This window comes from Mustela lutreola, chromosome 8 (genome assembly GCF_030435805.1).
Source record: "Mustela lutreola isolate mMusLut2 chromosome 8, mMusLut2.pri, whole genome shotgun sequence".
NCBI classification, from domain to species: domain Eukaryota; kingdom Metazoa; phylum Chordata; class Mammalia; order Carnivora; family Mustelidae; genus Mustela; species Mustela lutreola.
The window spans coordinates 133720226-133740780 of record NC_081297.1 but is presented as its reverse complement, the minus strand read 5'-3'; the positions used below and the strand labels follow the sequence as shown (position 1 = coordinate 133740780).

At 44.9% G+C, this 20555-nt stretch overlaps 1 protein-coding gene across 2 annotated transcripts in view; it reads right to left on the bottom strand.

The window, feature by feature from the left end:
• The window catches only part of STAB2 (stabilin 2), a 166905-nt gene that overhangs the window by 73028 nt on the left and 73322 nt on the right, over positions 1-20555 (bottom strand). For both annotated transcript variants that reach the window (XR_009356928.1, XM_059186690.1), the window contains exons 20-30: positions 18878-18964; positions 18070-18156; positions 16802-16913; positions 14210-14390; positions 11729-11822; positions 10355-10513; positions 7265-7360; positions 5480-5575; positions 3955-4002; positions 1808-1944; positions 1259-1373 (exon numbers count right to left, since the gene is read on the bottom strand). Coding sequence is in view for 1 of the 2 variants with exons in the window: in XM_059186690.1 (XP_059042673.1) it covers positions 1259-1373; positions 1808-1944; positions 3955-4002; positions 5480-5575; positions 7265-7360; positions 10355-10513; positions 11729-11822; positions 14210-14390; positions 16802-16913; positions 18070-18156; positions 18878-18964 (1212 nt within the window). In the remaining variant the exon portion in view is untranslated. The remainder of the gene's footprint in view (positions 1-1258; positions 1374-1807; positions 1945-3954; positions 4003-5479; positions 5576-7264; positions 7361-10354; positions 10514-11728; positions 11823-14209; positions 14391-16801; positions 16914-18069; positions 18157-18877; positions 18965-20555) is intronic.

Sequence of the window (20555 nt, the reverse complement as noted above, 5' to 3'; positions counted from 1 at the left end):
AAATCCCTCTTGGGAACCTAAGTGCAGAAGGGGACTTGTCTCACCCTGACAGCCACCAAGTCACTCAGTGAAGGCCCTGGAGAAAACACTCTTGGCTGCCTTGCACATCTCTTTTGGTTAAAGGGAGACATTTGTATCAGACCCAGGAACTCATTAAAATGTGTCTTTGGTGGTTAACTCCTCCAGGTCAATGGTCCCATTTATTTGTTTCTGAATGCAGAGAACCCAGGATAAACCTGCCCAGGGTAGGTGCTCAGCTCATGCTTGTTAGGAGAAACAATGATTTAAAACACCGATGGAGCACAACCCCATTGTCTGATACAGGTATGTAATGTACTAGAATTAGAACAATAATGTGCCAAGAATCCATGGAACTGTATGCGACTCTTCTCTGCTTTCAACAAAGAATGATCTGATGAGGCACATACATTTCAGCAATGCTAGCCCTAGACCCTTTTCACAGCACTCTGTTATCTTCTCTGACATCATCTCTGTCACTGATGAGTAGGAAGGTAAAATGTTTTAGAGCAGTTAATCCCAGAACATTTTAGATGGTGGTTCATGGTCCACTGATGCAGCACTTCTCACTTCCCAGTAAAATCTTCATTTTCACCTTGTGCAATTCATAGCCAGAGTTGTGGCATAGACACTGGCATAGGCCTCAAGGCAGCCAAACTTCCTGACGCAAGGCTGACTCCAAGTCCGGACACACGGCGGTAAGTTCCAGAGGCTGAGCTTCCATGGGGCGGTGGCTCTTCCTTGTGTGTTGCTCTGACATCAGCACTGAGCCCCTGGTGTTTCATAGGTACTCAATAAAGGTTGGTTGACCGACTCTAACCTGACATCAAATTTTTGTTACCTGTAGTCACTCAATGAGTTGGTTACTGGTAACAGCTTTTAGTTTATCACGTATGAATAGCCACAGTTGTGAAATTGGGCAACCTTTACCCAGAATCATGGAAAGGTTTGCCTGGATCAGTCTGTGGCCTGTCAAGAAGAGCCTGTGGCCAAGCTGTAGGTAGAGGGTCACATTTTAGAGCATCACTACTACAGGGTAACGTGTGAGTGTGTGTGTGTCTGTGTGTGTATCAACATATGTTGGCAGTTGTTGAGGCTGGGTGATGCCCCCATGGACGTTCTATTCTTGGACTATTTTTGCTCATGTTTGGAGATTTTCATAACACAGACCTTCAAAGCAGGCAGCACAAACAGAGATGACACGTTTCCACTTAGCAGACAGGTTATAGAACTCTCTTACCTCATCTGCCTTCACCAGGTGAAGGAAGTTGCCAGGCAGAGATGTTGCCAGCATGTCTGAAGATGACAGAGCCTGCAGATCTGCCACTCTGTATGTGCCCAGCAGCATATGGTACCTAAAACAACAACAGTCCAGAAGAGCTATCGTGAAATATCAATGCATGAAGGAGTATCATTGAGTAGTTAAGAAAATAGGTTCTGGAGCCAGATGGCCAGATTCAAACTCTTCCCCTGATGTTATCAGCCATGGAGCCCTGGGTTAGTTATGGAATCACCCCATACCTCAGTTTATACATCTGTATAATAGGTGTAATTTTAATGCCTGTCTCCTAGGGTTGTTGAGAGATGAGCTGAATTATATGTGAGGTAGTTAGCACAGAGTTGGCTGTCCATAATGTTAACTGTTACCATCCTGGGGGAAGGAGGTGAGGAGTGTTCTAGAACATGCTGGTTTCTGTGGTTTTCAAGGACCATGTGGCTTCCCTCTACTGAACTTTGTTTGCATGGATGCCGGTAAGATATCATGAAGAATAAAATACATAATACCTACTTTATTAGGACTGGAATATTGCTCTTGGACAACCAAAAGGTTTTTTCATCTTGATCCATGTCCTCAATAGCTTGCTGGGAAGGCACGAGGACAGTGAGGTTTGAGGCAGCTGACAGCATGGGTTGTAGAGAAGCATTCTGAATCACAGGAGGGAAAGAAAGTTGGCCTGGCTCACGTTAGAGGACAGACAGAGTGGACTGAATGCTTGGCAGAGATGACGACTTCCCAGGGAAGTAATTTCAGGGACACTGGAAAGGTCCTACGGGCCCCTGTCCCAAATCCATCCCACGCACTGGCTGGTGCCTCATATTCTCTGAGACACATTCTTTTTATTTAAATGTGTGAGCTTTGTCAAAAGGCAAACTTTCCTGGTCTCTAAACAAAGAGCCAGAGAATAGTCTTGATGATCCTGTGTGTGGGTGTGTGAGCCTTAAGAGCCCTTGGAATCCTGGGATCAAGTCCCGCATCAGGCTCCTTCCTCAGCAGGGAGCTTGCTTCTCTCTCTGCCTCTGCCTGCCACTCTGCCTGCTTGTTGCTCTCCCTCTCTCTCTCCGAGAAATAAATTTTAAAAAATCTTAAAAAAAAAAAAAAAAAAAAGAACCCTTGGATGCCCTAGGAATAAGGGTGGTAGGACGATAACAGGAAACATTTCAGCATAGGGGACAGACTGGAGGCCTGAAATCAGACCTAGAGCTCGTTCTGGGTTGAAGTGGTGCACTTATGTTTCACAACTTATGTTTTCCCAAGAAAAACAAGCAAAAAGCCCTGGTTTGTAACATCCCCTGATTTCTGTGGTGTATATCCTCCCACCATGGCTGATTTCAGGGTACCAGTGTGAGGGCACTGAAGGCGAGTTTGGGGAAGATATGCTCTCATGCGTTGGAATGAGTTGGGTCCACCATGCCACTGGGCAAGCTTATGCATGTGGGCTTGGCCTATATGGAAGTCAGCATGTGCAGCCGGACCCTGAGTCCCTGTTCTTTCACGTGACGGGGGCAGAGAGGCTCCACACAGAAGCAATCAGGAGCTGTCCCAGATTGGTGCTGACCAGGCACCAAGATAGTATCTTGGCATGTGACTTCTCAGAGGGGATATACCAGCGGTCGTGATGGCACTTTGGCCCACTCATGCAAAGATGACAGAGACGCCCACAACTGGGTATAGTGGGGAGTGGATTCTTCATCATAGAACTTTCCAGGGGAGAGGAAGAAGCTCCTCAGAGCATATTGGGTGAAGAGCTAAACACCCATGGGCTATGCCAGATTACAATTATAAACCCCAAATCCAACTCGGTGAATGGCAGTAATGAATTATGTTGACTTTTTATTTATTTTTATTTTTATTTTTTTTGTATTTTCAGCATAACAGTATTCATTGTTTTTGCGCCACACCCAGTGCTCCATGCAATCTGTGCCCTCTCTAATACCCACCACCTGGTTCCCCCAGCCTCCCACCCCCCGTACCTTCAAACCTCTCAGATTGTTTTTCAGAGTCCATAGTCTCTCATGGTTCACCTCCCCTTCCAATTTCCCCCAACTCCCTTCTCCTCTCTAACTCCCCATGTCCTCCATGCTATTTGTTATGCTTTTAAAAAAAAAACCCTTGATGAATGAATTGATACGTGTATATTTGAATTGGCTGAAAAGCTGACTCCTCTAGCTTAACCCAGACCAGAACTTCTTAGTCTTGCTTGCATGTTAGAATCACCTGGGAAGATTTTAAAGATTTTATTTATTTATTTATTTGATTGAGAGAGAGAGAGAGAGAGATCACAAGTAGCCCTCCCCTGCAGGGAGCCTGATGTGGGGCTTGATCCCAGGACTCTTTTTGAGATCATGACCTGAGCTAAAGGCAGAGGCTTAACCCGCTGAACCACCCAGGCAACCCAACCTGGGGAGCTTTAAAAATGCCCTGATGACCAGGGTGCCCCTCTGATCAGTCAAGTCAGGGTGTCTGTGGCGGGAGCCGAGGCATGGCTATTTAAACAGGACATTCCATGTGATTCAAATAGTGGTCAGGGCGGAGGACCACTGCTCTACACAATTGCCTTCCCTTCTTCCTACCAGCTGAATTTTCAGTTTTCTGTTACACGCACTCCAAATTTCTAAAATCGTATACATTTCCGAAGTTCCAACGAAGGTACTCACGTTTATCCACTGGTTAAATACAGTTGCCGCGGAGAGGAATGACAATTCCTTATTCATGTCATGCAGGGGAGGAGGGGAGAGATCAGAGAGACATGAGAGAAGGAACAGTGAATGAGCATGATCACAGTGAACCGCTGAACAGCATGCACTTAGCCTTCCCGGGGAGGGGCTCAGCTCATTTTCTGCACCAGCAGGAATGGCGGCCCGCTAGTTGAATTTCTCTGTGCTGCACAGTTCTTTCATGCTTAGGAGCTCCGTTAGCCTCTCTACTCAAGATAAAGAAGTAATTCCAGAAACTTCAGATGGAACAACCAGCTGAAGTTCTTCCAAGTCAGAATTTAGTTTTTAAGGGCATGATGCCCCACCCTAGGGAGGGTCACAGAGCTCAATGACAGCCCCCTTTTCTAGCCAACATGGAGTAGTGGCTTGGAATGCAGAGCCAGACCACCTTGGTTTCCATTCTGGTCTGGCCATTGCCTAATGCCTTAGGCAAGTTACTTGGTCTCTCTGGGTTCAACGTTCTTGCCTGTAAGATGGGGATAATAAAAGCTCCAACTGATAGGTGGATATGAAATCTGGAGAAGTTAATGTTTTAAAGTGCTTAGAATGGAGGCTGGCATGCGGGACATGCCCAGGACATTTCAGCCACTCTTCTTTCTCAACTTTCCACCGTGGACTATGTTCATGAACATATATATTGAACCGCGGCTGTAGGCACCAGATTGGAATGAAGGGAGGGCATACAAAAGGGAAAAGAAGACTTTTGCTCTCACACAACTTACACTTGTTTGGGGGAAGTTAAGACTTGAAAAGATTCCCACAGCGCCAGTACCTCAGTCATGTGTGCAGGAGTGCTAAAGAATGCATAGACCTTGAGTTCCAGAAGACTGGGTTCATTTCCTGAATCTGCCATCTACTACTACCTGTGTGATCTTGGGTAAGTCACTTAACCTCTCTGAGAACTCAAGTCTTACCTGAAAATGAATATGAGGATGTCTGGCTGCTGGGGTTATGAACATTCATGTAAGGGAAAGCATTTTAAAATTATTAAACACCATGAGAATGGCAATAGTTATCATATACAAATTGATACGGAGGCAATAAATCTCAGAGTTGTGTCAATTCCTTTTTGAAGTAGTTGAGGTTATCAGATGAATTAGTAAATACCTGTCACACAGTCAGCAAGAAAACTGGCAGGTACAAGAGCTGAGATGTGTGAGTAATCCCCAGAAGGGGCTGCTCCAAGGGAGAGGACGGTATAGATGGGACCTGAGCTGATGGCAGAAAGCCAGGAGGCTGGGTCCCTGGGACAGGGAGCCGAGCTGGCAATGGGAGCTGAGCTGTGAGGCTAAGCAGTTTGCAAAATGAGTGAGTAGCTTACTTCCTGTATGATCTTCTGGAGCACAGGACTGGTAGAATACTTAAAGGCATCCTAGCCAAGAGCTTTTTTTTTTTTTTTTTTTTTTTTTTTTTAAAGAGTTTTGTCTTTATTATTCTGCACACAAGTTCATCTTGGATGACTTACCACGGCTGCATTTCCGTAGCACAGATGGCCGTCTCCTTCATAGCCCTCCTGGCAAACACAACTCCAGAGGCCAGAAGAAGTAAGCTGACAGGTTGCCTGATAATACAAAGATAAAAGAAACCATTTGGCATCCTAATAAATAGTTAGCTCCCAGTTACATCCCTTGAGCCCTCAGGCTCCATCAAAGGTGAGAATTGCAACTTTGGGGTTGAAAGATGCTAGGAGGGTCCACAGACGTGGCCCTGTTGCAAGGAAAGTCTCCTGTCTGTATGTTTGGTGTAGCTCCTGCTTAAACACAATTAAATTCTTTCTTTTCATCCCTCACAGATTTAGCATATAAAAGTACAGGACATACAGTTAATTTGAATTTCAGATAAACATGTAAGTTTTAGTACAAGCATGTCCCATGTAACATTTGGGGGCCCACTGATGCTGAAGAAGGATACATTGTCAATCTGAAATGTAAATTTACTGGGTGTCCCATACTTATTTTATCTGGAAACTCTATGTTGGTTCTTCTATGCTTTGGAATGAAGAGACAGTTGCAGTACCTTCTCACCATTAGAACATCAGGGCTTGATTGGTCTTAATTGAAGCAAAAGTGTTGGGTCTCCTTCAGATTTATGAAGTGCTCTCATGATTCTTGAGAAATGGATACTGTGGGGCATCTCCTCTATTTTTCTTTAAAAACTACCCTCCCCCACATAGCAGTGGGCTCTGGCAACCATGTTCCTAATATGTCACCACATTCCCTGGCCATAAATGACTGGCTCATATGTGGACCCCTGGATCCCTGAACCCCTGGATGGCCAGCTCCTTTCTCCTATGATTTGGAATTGGGACATAAATTGCCAATAAGTTAGTGGGCATCACTGGGGGTGGAGGGTGATGTTGATCTAAGAAAAGGGAGCTGTGTATCCCAAGATACAAAAAGGGAGCATTTAAAGTTGGGAGAGAGCGAGAGACAAAGAAAAAGCAGGTGCACAGAGAAAAGCAACATGAGCAATCACATAGTCTCAGAGGTTTGGAGGAAAAGGCTGCCATGATCTTGATGTCTTTGGGTCTTGATTCTGGATCCTTGGGAGGTCAACTTGTATTTCCTGTCCTTGGAGCTACCCTGGGAGGACTCCCTGCAAATTCCTTTTTTGCTTAAGTTGATTCATGTGGTTTCTGTTACTGGTAACCAGAAGAACTGTGACTAAGGGTTGTCTTCCTTGGTTCTGATGTTGGGTGCTTAATGATGTTCTTTTGAAAACATGAACATGATCAGCTCTAATATCTTTGCCCACTCTTCCATAATGTAGACACAAGGCACAAGCTACTGTTGGGTGGGCATTTTCACCAAAAATTTGTTAGGTTCTGACATTCAAAATGGGAGTCCAGTCATCCAGTCAATTAAGAATTGCCAGGCTAAGCAAATAAAAAATATCAAGTTAAATATGAATTTCAGAGAGGGTCTGGATAATTTTTAGTATAAATTTGCCCCATGTAATCTTTGGAACATACTCGTGCTGAAGGATTGTTATTTATTTGACATTCTGACTTAGCTGGGAAGTCTGTCTTTTATCTGGCAATCATATGTTTGTTCTTCCAAGCTTTGGACCGGAGTAACATTTGTAAGAACTACTCCCATTCTGCCTGGGGACTCTCTTGGGGAGGAGGAAAGATTTTGTTCATTAGTAGGTTCTAGATAAGAAATTAACTAGCCTTCTTTCTTTCTCAAGTAGCTTTTTTTTTTCTTTTTTTTTTTTTTTTTTAAAGGATGAAGGAAATGAAGTAACTCACCAGCGGATGACATTGCCCAGTTTGTTCCCAGCACGAAGTGATTGCTTCACAATCAATCCCATTTCCTCGAAACCCTTGCTTGCACTCACACTCATTCTACAATTCCAAGAAAAAAAGAGATGATTGAACAGGAGGGCCTTTCATGCTTTGTTACGTGGCCTGCAAACGAGCCACGGAAGTCATAGCCTTTTGGCCCCCTGATTTGATGTATTTTGTTTGTTGTACTTCAGATTCCAGAGCTCTTGATCTGTGCATTCTGTGCTACATTTCATCTGAGAGTTCCCCGGTATTTCTTTTTGAATTCATTATCCCAGAAGTGCCATACATGAGACAAGACAACCCAGGAAGTGGTGGGAAGAAAGGAATAGGATTTCTATTTATGAATTTTTATCTTTAACTGAGGGTTGCCGGGGGGAGGGGGTTGGGGAGAAGGGGGTGGGATTATGGACATTGGGGAGGGTATGTGATTTGGTGAGTGCTGTGAAGTGTGTAAACCTGGTGATTCACAGACCTGGGGATAAAAATATATGTATATAAAAAATATATGTTTATAAAAAATAAAAAAAAAAAAAAATAAAAAAAAAAAAAAACAATGTATCATTCGTGATGTGTGTTTTATAAAGTAAAGATGTGTGTGTTTATTTGAAAAGATCTTATTTATTTATTTGAGAGCGGGAGAGAGAGAGAGGGAGTGTGAGCACCTGTATACATCTTTATGCGGCAGGGCAAGACCCTGTAAACATGGGTGTTTAATACTCTCCACTTGGTATCGGGGTAGCACCTCCCTGTATCCCCCAACCCTAACATATTGAGCCAAACATAGTTTGTCTTTTCATACGTATTCATGGTAATTAGGATTTCTGCCTATTTGCAATATTTAAAAGTTCTTAAGCCAACTGGTAACTACTGGCAGTTAACTACTGGTAACTCTAGGGCAATCCTAGAGACAGTGTATTTTACTTTGTTTATGGCACTATTAAAAAACCTTTCTCTTCCTCCATCTCCCATATTAGGATGCCTTTATCCACAGAAAGAAAGAGCAGAGAGAGGGGGATAGATAGTATTATGGGTTGAAATGACTAGTTCCAATTCATATGTTGAAATCTTGACACCAGATCCTCAGAATGTAACCTTACTTAGAAATAGGATTATTATTATGTAATTAATTTAGACATGGTTACACTGGAATGGGGTGTGTCCCCAATTCAATATGAGCAGTGTCCTCATGAAAAGGGGGGATTGGGGCACAGACATGCACACAGGGAGAACTCCCTGTGATGATGAAGGCAGAAACCAGGATGACGCGTGAAGTTGAGGAATGCCAGAGACTGCCTGAAAACCACCCAGAGCTTGGAAAGCAGCATGGAACAGATTCCTCCTCAAGCCCTTTGATGGAGCCAAGCCTGCCCACACCTTGATCTTGGACCTCTAGCCTCCAGAACCATTAGACAATACATTTTTGTTGTTTTATGCCACCCAGTTAGTGACACTTTGTTACAGAAGCTTTAGCAAACTATTACAGAGACCAGGACATATTTTGTCTTTCTCAAACGCAATCTGGCAATTTAGGTGAGGCAAAAAACGAATACACTTGTTTGCCAAATGCGTGATGAGACATAAGACCATAAGTAAGCTCTTTTATGAATAGGACTTTTTCACGGCCACGGTCACAGTACAGCCGTCATCACCTCCCCAGTGCAGACTGGTTCCTGAGCAGCAGCTTTCTCTGCCTCAGTCTCTTTTTCAAGAGGTTAAGTGAAAGTGATCACAGACTGTAGAGTGCTACAGAATTATAAAGTGTGGTCAGGCACTTAAGCAGGGACTCTGGAGTCAGACTGGATGTCAATCACACAGCATGATTTAGTAAATTACTTAGCTTCTCTGTGCCTGTTTTGTCTTCTGTAAGATGGGAATAATGCTAGTCATCTATGTGGCAACAAAAGCAAAAATAAACACACAGGGCCACATCTAACTAAAAAGCTTCTGCACAGCAAAAGAACCCATCAACAAAATGAAAAGGGAACCTACTGAATGGGAGAGAATATTTGCAAATTATATATCTAAGAAATGGTTAATATCCAAAATATACAAAGAACACAGGCAATGTAATAACAAAACAACAAACAACCCTTTTGAAAAGTGAGCAGAAGATTTGAATGGATATTTTTCCAAAGAAGACACACAGATGGCCAACAGATACATGAAGAGATACTCGACATCCCTTGACACCAGGGAAATGCAAATCGAAACCAGAATGATTTCTCACACCTCATAGGATGACTATTATCAACAACACAAGAAGTAAGTGCTGGCAAAGAAGTGGAGAAGAGGAAACTCATGCATTGTTGGTGAGAATGTAAACTGGCGCAGCCGCTGTGCAAAACAGCATGGTGATTCCTCAAAAAATTAAAAATAGAACTATTTCTAAAAATAGAACTACCATACCTTCAAGCAATTTCATTTATGAATATTTATCTACATTTGAGAAGATATCTGCACTCCCATGCTCCCTGCAGCATTATTTACAATAGTCAAGATATGGAAGAAAAACCAGGTGTCCATGGATAGATGAATGGATAAAGAAGAGGTGATATGTGTATCATATCCACAACACACACACACACACACACACACACACACACACACACACACGAGATGGAATATTACTCAGCCACGAAAAAGAATAAGCTCTTGGCATTTGCGACAGCATAGATGGACCTGGAGGGCATTATGCTAAGTGCAATAAATCAGACAAAGAAAGACAAATACCATATGATCTCAATTATATAGGGAACCTTAAAAAAAAACCAACCTAAACCCCAAAACCTGAAACCAAACACATAGATAAAGAGCACAGATTGGTGGTTGCCAGAAGCTGGGGTGAGGTGGGGATGGGCTAAATGAGTGGAGAATGTCAAAAGGTGAAAAAAAATAGTACCTATGTCACGGGTTAGTTATGACAACCCATTCTCACTACTACAAATGATTAAAAAGCTGTAGTAAGTTCTAGACAAAGTACTGCTATGTCCAGTTGGGAAGAGCCACCTGAGGAGTCCTGCTCCCCTTTGCTTTCTGCCTCGGCACACCTACCTGCCCGGGGCCAACGTACAAACAGGTTGCATTGGCGTGGCAGCCGCCAGCACCTGGCAGCAGGCAGTGGTTGATCTCCGAGCAGTCTCTGCCATCCCCGGTCCATCCCTGCTGGCACACGCATGTGTGGGTCCCCAGGCCGGTTCTGATGCACTCTGCCTGTGGGGCGGAAAGCAGCAAATCTCTGAAACCTCAGTCCAGCCACATGACTCCAAAAGCAAAAAAAGAAGGTACCTCCTAGGAATGCGTGTTTGCATGGAGTGTGATAGAAATGATGAAAATGCACTTTTGCACCGAGATCCACCAAACATAGGAGACAATTTAGAGAACAGTGTTGCTTGTTGTGGGCCAGCTAATGGCCAGCCCCAGGCACATAGCTGTCATTTATGGAGCTGGGGGACCGTTCTTAGTGTTTCACTGGTATAACCCGTGATCTTGAGGAAGGTCCCATTACTCTCTGCTTTACAGATAAGGAAGCTAGGCTGAGAGGAGTTAAGTAACTTCCCTAAGGTCACAAAGCACAAAACTTCAGCAACCCTGTCTCCAGAATGCTGAGGTTCAAGCTCCTAACCCCTGTAGCAACTCCAGGCCTCTCAGCCCGAGTGCCCTAGGAGGCTGAAGGACAGTGGGAGAGGAAGGAGGTGCTGGGTTCATTGTGGAGAGGGTGGGACCAGCGCCAGGGGGATCTGGTGGGGTGGGGCAAGGCATTCCCATCTGATTTCACCTCTAAGCCACACTAGCTCCTGAAGGGGTTTCAGCATGGGAGAAACATGACCCAATCTGCTTCACGTCACTCTGGCTATGGATGGGCAATGAACGCACAGGTGGGCCAGTGAAGCAGTGGGGAGACCAGGTGGCAAACTGTGCACAGGGAATGGAGGTGACGAGGTCCCGGGGGTAGGAGGGATATTCAAAAGCCACTGTGGGTTTGGGCTATGTGCCTGGGCTTTCCCCAATAACAGAACTTAGGGGAAGTCACTTAGTGTCCCCAAGCCTGAGTTTCTCTATAAGTACAATGAGGATAAGAACATTATTGGCTTGGGGTGGGGAAATAAGAAATGAGATCATAGACATTCACGTTGCTTGTCAGCTGTAACATTGAATCACTGGATTAATAACCTCCAATATCTGATTCTCAGGCTGTGTTTTTAAGAGCCCAAAGACCCCAACTCCTGTGATCCTGGGACATCCTCTGCACACGTGGATTGAGGAAGTGGAAGCTCACAGAAGGCACTAGCTTCGTCTTTAAAACTCAAGGTTCTGGCAAATGTGCTTCGTGCAATGAAAAGCCTTCAGACATCACTTTTTTTTCAAGGCCTTCCCTCAGGTTTTCCTAAGAAACCAGGTAGCCTGGAAATAAAGGGGAACACTCACATTTCGGCTGCAGCCCCCCCTCGTGATTTCTGCACAAGGGTCCATTTCTGAACAGAGGCTTCCATCCCCTTTGTATCCTGGTTTGCAAACACAGCTGCAATGAAGAGCACGTGCACAAAATCAGCCCCAAAAATGTAAGCAGCCACCACCCAGGAAAAGGCCAGACAGCCAGGGGGTGAACGGTTCCTGGCCAGACATCTGACACATTGCCCTTGTGGGCAGAGCCAGTGTAAAGGTGGTCATAGGCACTGGGGGTGGGCTGGTCTGCAGTCAGACAGGCCCGAGAGGGAATCCAGGCCCCACCTCTTAGCATCGTGTGACCCTGGCTGAGTCCATTAACCTCTGGGAGACTTTGTTTCCTCGTCTGGAAAAGGAGTCTAAAACCTCCTTTACAAAGCTGTGAAGATTAAGGGAATGAGGTAAAGCATGGGGAGCATTTAGCAGGACGCCTGTATGCACTTGCCCCTTGCGAGGCCCTATATCTGGCAGCATCACTGCTTTGATGGGAAAGGAGTCTGCCTCTAGTTATTATCTGTGGTTCTGTAGAGAACAACTACCATGTCTTCGACGAGACAGGTTTTTTTTTGTTTTTTTTTTTTTTTTTTTACTGATTTGAGAGATAGCACAGAGGGGAGGGGGGAGGGGTAGAGGGAGCGCGCGAGAGAGAATCTCAAGGAGACTCCCTACTGAGTGTGGAGCCTGATGTGGGGTTCGATCTCATGACCCTGAGATCGTGACCTGAGCTGAAACCAAGAGTCAGACACTTAACCAACTGAGCCACCCAGGTGCCCCTCTTCTTTGAGACAGTTTGTAAAATATTGAAAAATAATGGTTAGATTTGTAGGGAAAAAAAGCTATATGATGACTATAGATATGTTGGCATTCAATTCATAAATGATACATGAAAAATGAAAAAAAATTGGTCAGGTGAGACACCCCCTTCTCTGGTCCCTCAGATTTCCTTTATTTGGAGTACCACCCTCTCAAAGTGCCTGATTCCATGAGCTCACATAATTGACTGTCTCCTCACCCTTTGAGACGCTTGTCTCAAAATATCCCGCCATGATACTTTAACTATCAACTGGGCCGTTCATTCATCCGTCTGGCCCACCAATAGTTATTAAGACTCTTGTAAGAGGTGCTGTGTCCCCTGTGGTTCCACCAGAGCCCACATCCTTTGCCTCACATTCAGCCACAGGTGCTTTACCAGAACTTAAATAGAATTATTTCTCATGTATCAAGGCTCCATGAGGAACAAAATGCTTTATCTTGTCCCCAGATGAAAAGATAGATCAATCTGTTCCAACAGTGTTCGATTTATCTAAGAGTATGTAGTATATACAGGCCCGTGTCAATAGCCCTTTGTGAGTGATTTCAGAGGTTTTAAGGACAGTTTGGATAATGTGTGATTTTTGCCTTATGCATGGATGCAGCTCCTCACTCCTGAGGCAGGTGCATTTCTGTTGTGCTACCATGGAAGAGAAGGGACAGTCTCTGGGCCCAAGCTGCCTACCCTAGTAGGCTGTACCCTAGTGTCTAGTGGGGAGACAGGTCATAAACAGAAAAGTAAGTAACTATGCAAATTACAAATTAAGAAAAGTGCTGTAAAAATGAGGTCAAGATTATCAGACATTCTCTGTGTTTCCCAGGATGTTTTTGAGGTGGTTATTGCCTTAGAACCAGAGATGGTCCCAGAGAGGAAAATTTCCTCTGACATTCCATCTCCCCCATCTTCAAGCCCAGGGCGTACATTAGACACTATTACGGAAACAAATGGTGATCTAATGACCAAGACCTGATTTCCTGTAAGATGCCTTGAATGGGGGAGTTATTATTAATGGCTCTAGGAAGTAAAGGTTTTTTTTAAAGGGTTGGACAGTTGTGGACACATTTTCATTTCTTCACATGAATAATGCTAATAATCATAGTTTCCATGACTAAACACCTATGATGTGCTGGCTCTGGTACTGGGTGATTTTTTTTTTAAGGTTTATTTATTTATTTGAGAGAGGTGGAGAGCTTGAATGAGGGGTCAAGGAGAGGGAGATGGAATCTTAGGCAGACTCCCTGCTGAGGCTCCATCCCAAGACCCTGAGGTCATGACCTGAACCAAAATCAAGAGTTGGCCACTTAACCACCTGAGCCACCCAGCTGCCCCTGTTGCTGGGTGCTTTTACATCCAGTTTTTATAACCTCCACAACTGCCCTGCTACATAGGCAACATCATCCTTATTGTCCTGATGAAGAGAAGTGAAGCTCAGAGAGGTTAAGTAACTTGCCCAACGTCACACAGTTGGTATGTTTCAGAGCACGGAGTGCTGCAGTTTGAACCCAGCTCAGTCTGAAGTTTTCTCCACAAAGGCCACACTGGCAGCTGGAGGAAACAGGCCTTTGTTTGCAAAGAGTTGAGATAGGGGCTGGGCCTATGTACAGGTGGCACAGGGGCTGTGGGCTCTTAAGGGTGGTACCCTACAGGTTTACCTTGCTATCCCATTGCTGTATTCACAGGTGGCATGGATGTGACAGAATTGCATGTAGGGCCCGCAGGTGGAGGTCTGCTTGTGGCAGAACCTCCCAGCAGAGCCTTCTCTGCATGTGCCATCCAGGCAGGCCCCATCACTGTCGATCCTGTTGTTGCATGTTCCAGAAATGCATAGACATTCTGGAAGAGAAGGAAGAGGGATATTTGGGGGTCGGGAGACAAGCACAGCAATGGGGCACATGTTCATGGAGGAGAAAAGACCACCTCCCCTCACCCCCTTCTTGTGCCCATCAGAGCAAAACCTGGGACTGAGCTGGGGGAGGCTCTGGAGGCTATATCTTAGCTTCTCAAGTGTCTCTCTATGGGCCTGAGACAGTGTGTGGTGAGCCTGACTGTCCCATCAAGGATGGGAAGAATTCGGTCCCAGAAGTACTTTGTGCATATGTGTATGTAGGTGAGTGTGTGTGTGTGTGTGTGTGTGTGTGTGAGAAAGACGCCAAGGAACTCAATCTTCATTTACTTTACGGTTGGAGAGCTCAGTCTGGAAATTTCTCACCTTTCTGGAATCAGTAGAAGCAGTTTCTCATGCTGGCATGGCCTCTTACATGTGTGCAGCTTACAACCAGTGCTACCTGATGGCCATATTTGTACACGGCCCTTGTTCTAGGCATTGGGCCAGCCTTTAACAGTACCATCTCATTAACAGTCACCAGCGTCAGAGGGTAGATACTCTTATCATCCCCATTTCCAGATGAGCAAACTGAGGCCCAGAGAGGTGACACACATTGCCTGACTTGCTAAGATTGCCTATGCGCAAATATCATAATTCAGGATATTATCTGGTATTTCTGTTTGCCTGTGATCATTTTAAACTTTTGTGGTTTACTTTGCTTTCGATGATGTGTTTTAAAAAATTGCAATGTGCACTTCCAACTCCGGCTCCTAAGCATGCAGGAGTTGAAAAGAAGGATGCAAAATTCCTTCGAGTTGGTGCTTGGCTATGATCAGAAAGAAGGCTTTTGTATTTTGCCGCAGGAGGGCTTTAGGAGAGGAATTCGTGTGGGTTCTTGTAGCCAACAACCAGGACAGAAAAGAGAGGCACAGTGAGTGGGCTAGAAAAGCATGACTGGACTTAAAACAAAAGGCTTTGCATAAACTTTATGCAAGTTAGGACTTTATCCGCAAGGGACAAGGGCCCAGAAGGAAGAGGTGGCTCTTTTGCATGGACTGGTGGGTAGCCACAGACCTGAAAGGGAGGTATTGGTGAGGAGAACTCCATGGCTTCCCCTGGCCCCATCATCCTGCTCTGTTGGCCCCATAAAGATACCAACATTGACAGGCTTTGGAATAAAACCTTATTTTTGTTTCTCAGAAACCTTTTTTGACACAAAGAACAGTGGATTAGGATCAGCAGCCATGATCCTGCTGTGCTCTGGTTTCCTGCCCATCTTGAGAGGTGGTTGTGAAGATCAAACCAGATGAGAGAGGGGAAGGGCTGCTCTGTAACCAGCGAATGGAGTTAGTAGTGACAGTAATAAGAACGGCTTCATCTACTGATTTCTTGCTGTGGCAAGTTCTGTGTTATGGCCATAAATTATGGTCTAACTTCATCAAAAACCCATGACATGGGTACTGTTATTATCTTCATTTTATAGATGGAGAAATTAAGACTCAATGAAACTTCTTCTAAGGTCATACAACCTGTCAGTTGCAGAGTGGGGATTTAATTTCGGGCTGGCTTGATTCCATGGCCAACACTCCTATTCATTTTTTTTTCTTTCAAGTTCTAGTCTTAGTGTAGAAATATATATCTATATTTATTTCTGTATATTTATGTATCTATCTACTTAAATATATACAATGTTGCAATTTTAAAGGTATAATGCATTCTCTAAGATCAAATAACTGCATCTTTTTTTTAATGCCTAGTGTTGTGGAACTTTCTTCTTGGTCTCTGAGCTTCCTGATATTTACATCACTGAATTTAGAATAACAGCAACAGTAACAACACTCACAGATTAATAAGAGCTAGTGTATTTGTATTGCATTCTAGGTGCTAGGCATTGTCCCAAGGCAAGTGCTTTCTATTTATAACTTGCACTAACGTTATGAGGTAATTACTCTTATTATTCCCATTTTATAGATGAAGAAACTAAGGTCTGTGGGGGGGAGTCACTTGCACAAAGTCACACATTTTTCAAGGGGGAAAGCTGATAGAAGGGGATTGTTGGAAAGGTAGAGAGTGAGTCTGTGTTTTGCTACTGAGCCCATGGTCACTTCAGGTTTGTGGGGGGGGAAAACTTAAGGGACTGGTTTTCGAAGAGTGGTCTTTTGGTTACACTCCCAGGAAACTGGCTACAATTGCAAGTTCTCCAATACTACTCAGGCCTGCTGCCTCAGAAATTTTGCAGTGGGACCCCACAGCCTGGCATGGGCTACAGATTGAGAACAACGTGCTGGAGAAATGGTCTAGGAGGAGGGTATACACCAAGCAAAGCAGCATACACCACCTGGCCTGCATTATTGCTTTGCTGCAGTGCCAAAGGGAACCCAGCTGAGGAGCAGGAATAAGTTCCAGAAGTGCCACTTACTTTTGTCACACCGAGGTCCATATTTGTTGGGATCAGAGCAGAACTGACACTGGGAGCCTTGGAAGCCATCTTGGCAAACACATGTCCCATTGCCATTGAGGCCGTCCACACACTGCAAGCAAAGACAGGCCCTGAGGGCGTTAGGACAATGCTCCACTGTAAAGAAGTCCCAGATGTCTTTGTGTCATTGCCTGACTTCTCTGAAGTCAGGTTCTATCTGACATGTCTATCAGAGCTAGACATGGCCCACTGGGACAACTTGTAAAAAGTAGAGTCATGTCGATATCAGGTAAGATGCTAAAACAGGGACAAGCTTGGGGTCCTGAGTCAGGATTTCGAACTTGAAGGGAAGTCATCCAAAGAGGAAGGGTGTCACCATGGTGAACTTGGAACCTGCAAACAATGCTTGAGGGATGGTGTGACCAGCCACCGGCCTTTAGAAGGAAGGTTGGCCATTCTTTCCAGAGCCTGACTTGCTCAGCTTTATGACTGTATGACTTTACCCCTGCAGTATAAGACTTTTCCCACCTCCCCATTTCAGCTGTTTCAAGGTTGTCTTTGCAAGGATCACTGTGTACCAGAATTGGGCACCGGTGACTTCCTGCTATGGCCTGTGGTAGTTCATTGGTGACTGCTTTGCCTTGTTCTTGCCTCATCTCAACAGTTGCAGTTATTCCTTCCCCTGGAGCGGAGCAGATTTTAGATGTGGTTTCTTAAATGCACAGATCTGTAATTTCCCAGGTGAACCACAACTCCTTTTACTTTTATTTGTTTAGCTCTGGTCTCTAAGCTAGGGGAGATAAGTTTGGGCCTTTATAATTTACTAGCTATTGGAGGTGGGTTAATAAAAAGCAATCACTGGGCAGTGTCTGTTTTTTTTTTTTTTTTTTTTTAAAGTATCACAGAATCTTCATCCTGAAAAAAATCTTGGAGATCAATGCAGGGGACTCTGCTCTCCTCCCATAAGTAGAAAGTGGGGTCAGAGGGAGCCTCATTGAGTTATCCAAGGTCAAGTGCTCAGCAGCAGGAGCACAGACATTGGAACTCTTCCAGATGTCCCACTCTCTCCCCCTGCCACCATCCATCCCTGGCCCAAATTTCTTCTGCTACAGATACCTTCTGTTCTTTGAGCAACTGATCTGTTTCTTTTACTTTCTGCAAACAGTGATTGGCACTGTAGCACTTCTAGGTCTAGTGGTTTTAAAAATTACTCTTCCACTTGACTTAGATCAGGTCAAGCTCAGCACCCATGAACCAGTTTACATCACCTGGCCGTTGCCTGAGCATGGATTCGAGAAGCCTCCAGGACACTGGTTGCAGTCAGGCCCATAGAAACCTTTGCAGCACTTTGGTATCTGAGAAACAAAACACATGTTGCCTTTTAAAACCGCAAGCAGAGTGCCAGTTCCTCAAAGCAAATACATTTTAATTTCCATTATAGTAATAAACAACATTAGCTCGACTTCTTCTGCAGATGATGGCATGGCTGGTGTTCAACCATGTGCTCACCACACGTGTACTGAGGGCCGACCTCGGGTGCCAAGCCGGCTCTGGCACCGTGAGAACAAGACATGAAGGCTTGTGTTCATGAAGCCCATCCTCTATATCATCAGGAAGAGACCATCAATTTTAAAAAAGAGACCTGTATGTGCTGGGAAGACAAAATACTGTAACGAAGTGGTGGCAGGTGGGGCAAAGGTGGGGGGAGCCTGGGGAGGCCACTATGGATCAGGTGGTGACAGAGGGAGTGAGAGTTAAATCCCTGAACAATGAATCAGTCCCAGGAAAATCTGGAAAATGCTCTGAGGGAGGGAGTGGCAAGTGTGTGTACTCTGGGGCCGGAAGGAGGGTCAGAGACAGGTCAGACAGGAGGCAGTGGCCGGTCCATGGGGGGAGTGTCAAGAGTATGGGCTCTTTGTTAAGAGTGAGAGGGAAGCACAGGAGGAAGGGGGTAACCTGGACCCCGCAGAGAGAGTTCCCCCTACTGTTCCCCTGCGGGAAGACATTGCCAAGGCCATGGGCACCATGTCCCCTCACAAATGCTGAGGCCCAGGAGTGTGGCCCTGAAGACCTTACCTGCACTGTGGCATTGCAGTACCGGGCACAGCCGCTCTTCAGGCTCCTTACTCTGCCATTGTAGACACATCTGTGTGTGAAGAGTGTCTGGAAGAAAGCCAATGGGAAAAAAGCACTGAGTCTGCATTTTGAGCTCCTCTGGGCATCGCTCGGCTTCATACCCTACTTCCGTTTCCCCTCGAAGTCACGCAAGATCACCAGAGCTCTCCAGCTCACGTGTCACCCCGCCGGAGCTTAGTCCCCTTCTTTAGACCTCTGTTTCCTTGTTGGTAGAACACAGGCCAGGACTGGCATTAATCAGGGCACATTTATCTTGACCCTCCTTTCTGCCAGGACAGACATTGCCAGTTGACCAGGGAACACTTTGCTGTTCATCCTGAGTGTGGCTCAGCCTTCTTTTCCAATCAATAGCTATCCCCAAACTCCTTCTACACAGAAATTATGGAGCCAGCAGAGAGTCCCTCTCTAATTTGTAGAAAAATCCACCAAAGGAAATAGGGATGGTCTGAGTTTTTCTCTTAGGAGTGATGCGTAGGTGTATGTGGGAAAGTCTTAAATGCAACCTTCCATTCTCTAACCCCTGGTGCCTGATCGTAATTATCTAGAGCTGCCGTTTATCAAGAACCCACTAGGGGCAGAGACACTGCACATATAAGGTCATCAACCTTCAATTCCTTGTGGCTGTTTTTCATCTCTCTTTTGCAGATGAGGGAACTGAGGTCCTGACAGGTAAATATTTTTGCTAAAGAGCCCCATTAATAAGGGGCAGGTCCAGAGAATGGGTCTTACTGTGTCCTTACTTTAGGATATCACAGGCAAGTCATGGAGTCTCCGTTGGCCTCAGATGCCTCTTCTGGGGAATGGGACGATAATGTTGATCTCAGGTTTTATTCTAAGCATTCTGTCTCTGGTTCAAGTTTTATGTTAGGTAAACGATGTGGAAACACCCTGTCATTTTAGGCTCCAGCTTAAGAAGGTAGTGTTGAGAACTTCATGGGCTGTAAAATCCTAAAATCTGAGCTATGTAAAGGAATTCTGAGATCATTGAGGAAAGACTATTCAGTCCTCTTGTAGGCTCTCAGGATAATTAAGTAAGTATAGATCATGGGAGTCTGGGAAGGGAAGATTTGGGGCTTTTTTGGTTCTAACCTGTGTATCTAATTCTGCCTTCTTTCTCTCCTTCTCTTCCTTACTTGGGCTGTGGTGATGTAGGATAATGGTTTGGCCATGTATTAACCATGTGACCTTGTACAAAGTGTTTTATGTTTCCTTACTTTCATTCCCAGATCACACGAGGGCTATGATGGTAATATACCTACCTCGCACGTTTGCTATATAAAGCATTTAGAACAATGCCTGGCACACAGCCGTCACTCTCATGTTAGTCAACATGATTTCCTCTCTTCTCCTCCCTCTCCATTTTCCCCGGTTGACAGCATCCTGTAGGACTTAGGGGTGATGGCTTGACTGAGAAAAATAACTATCTGCACACCTGTGCCATTTCATGTTCATGTTTTGCTTTATTAAATGCTTCTCAGTAGGATGTTAAAGAGCTCATCTCCTTCCTTAGCGACCTATTCCAGTGTTGAATGATACTTCTCACTGGGATGCTCTTTTTCAGGACAAAATTATAGGCAGAGATTTCGATCATCAATTTTTACCTTGGAGCATTTCGCTT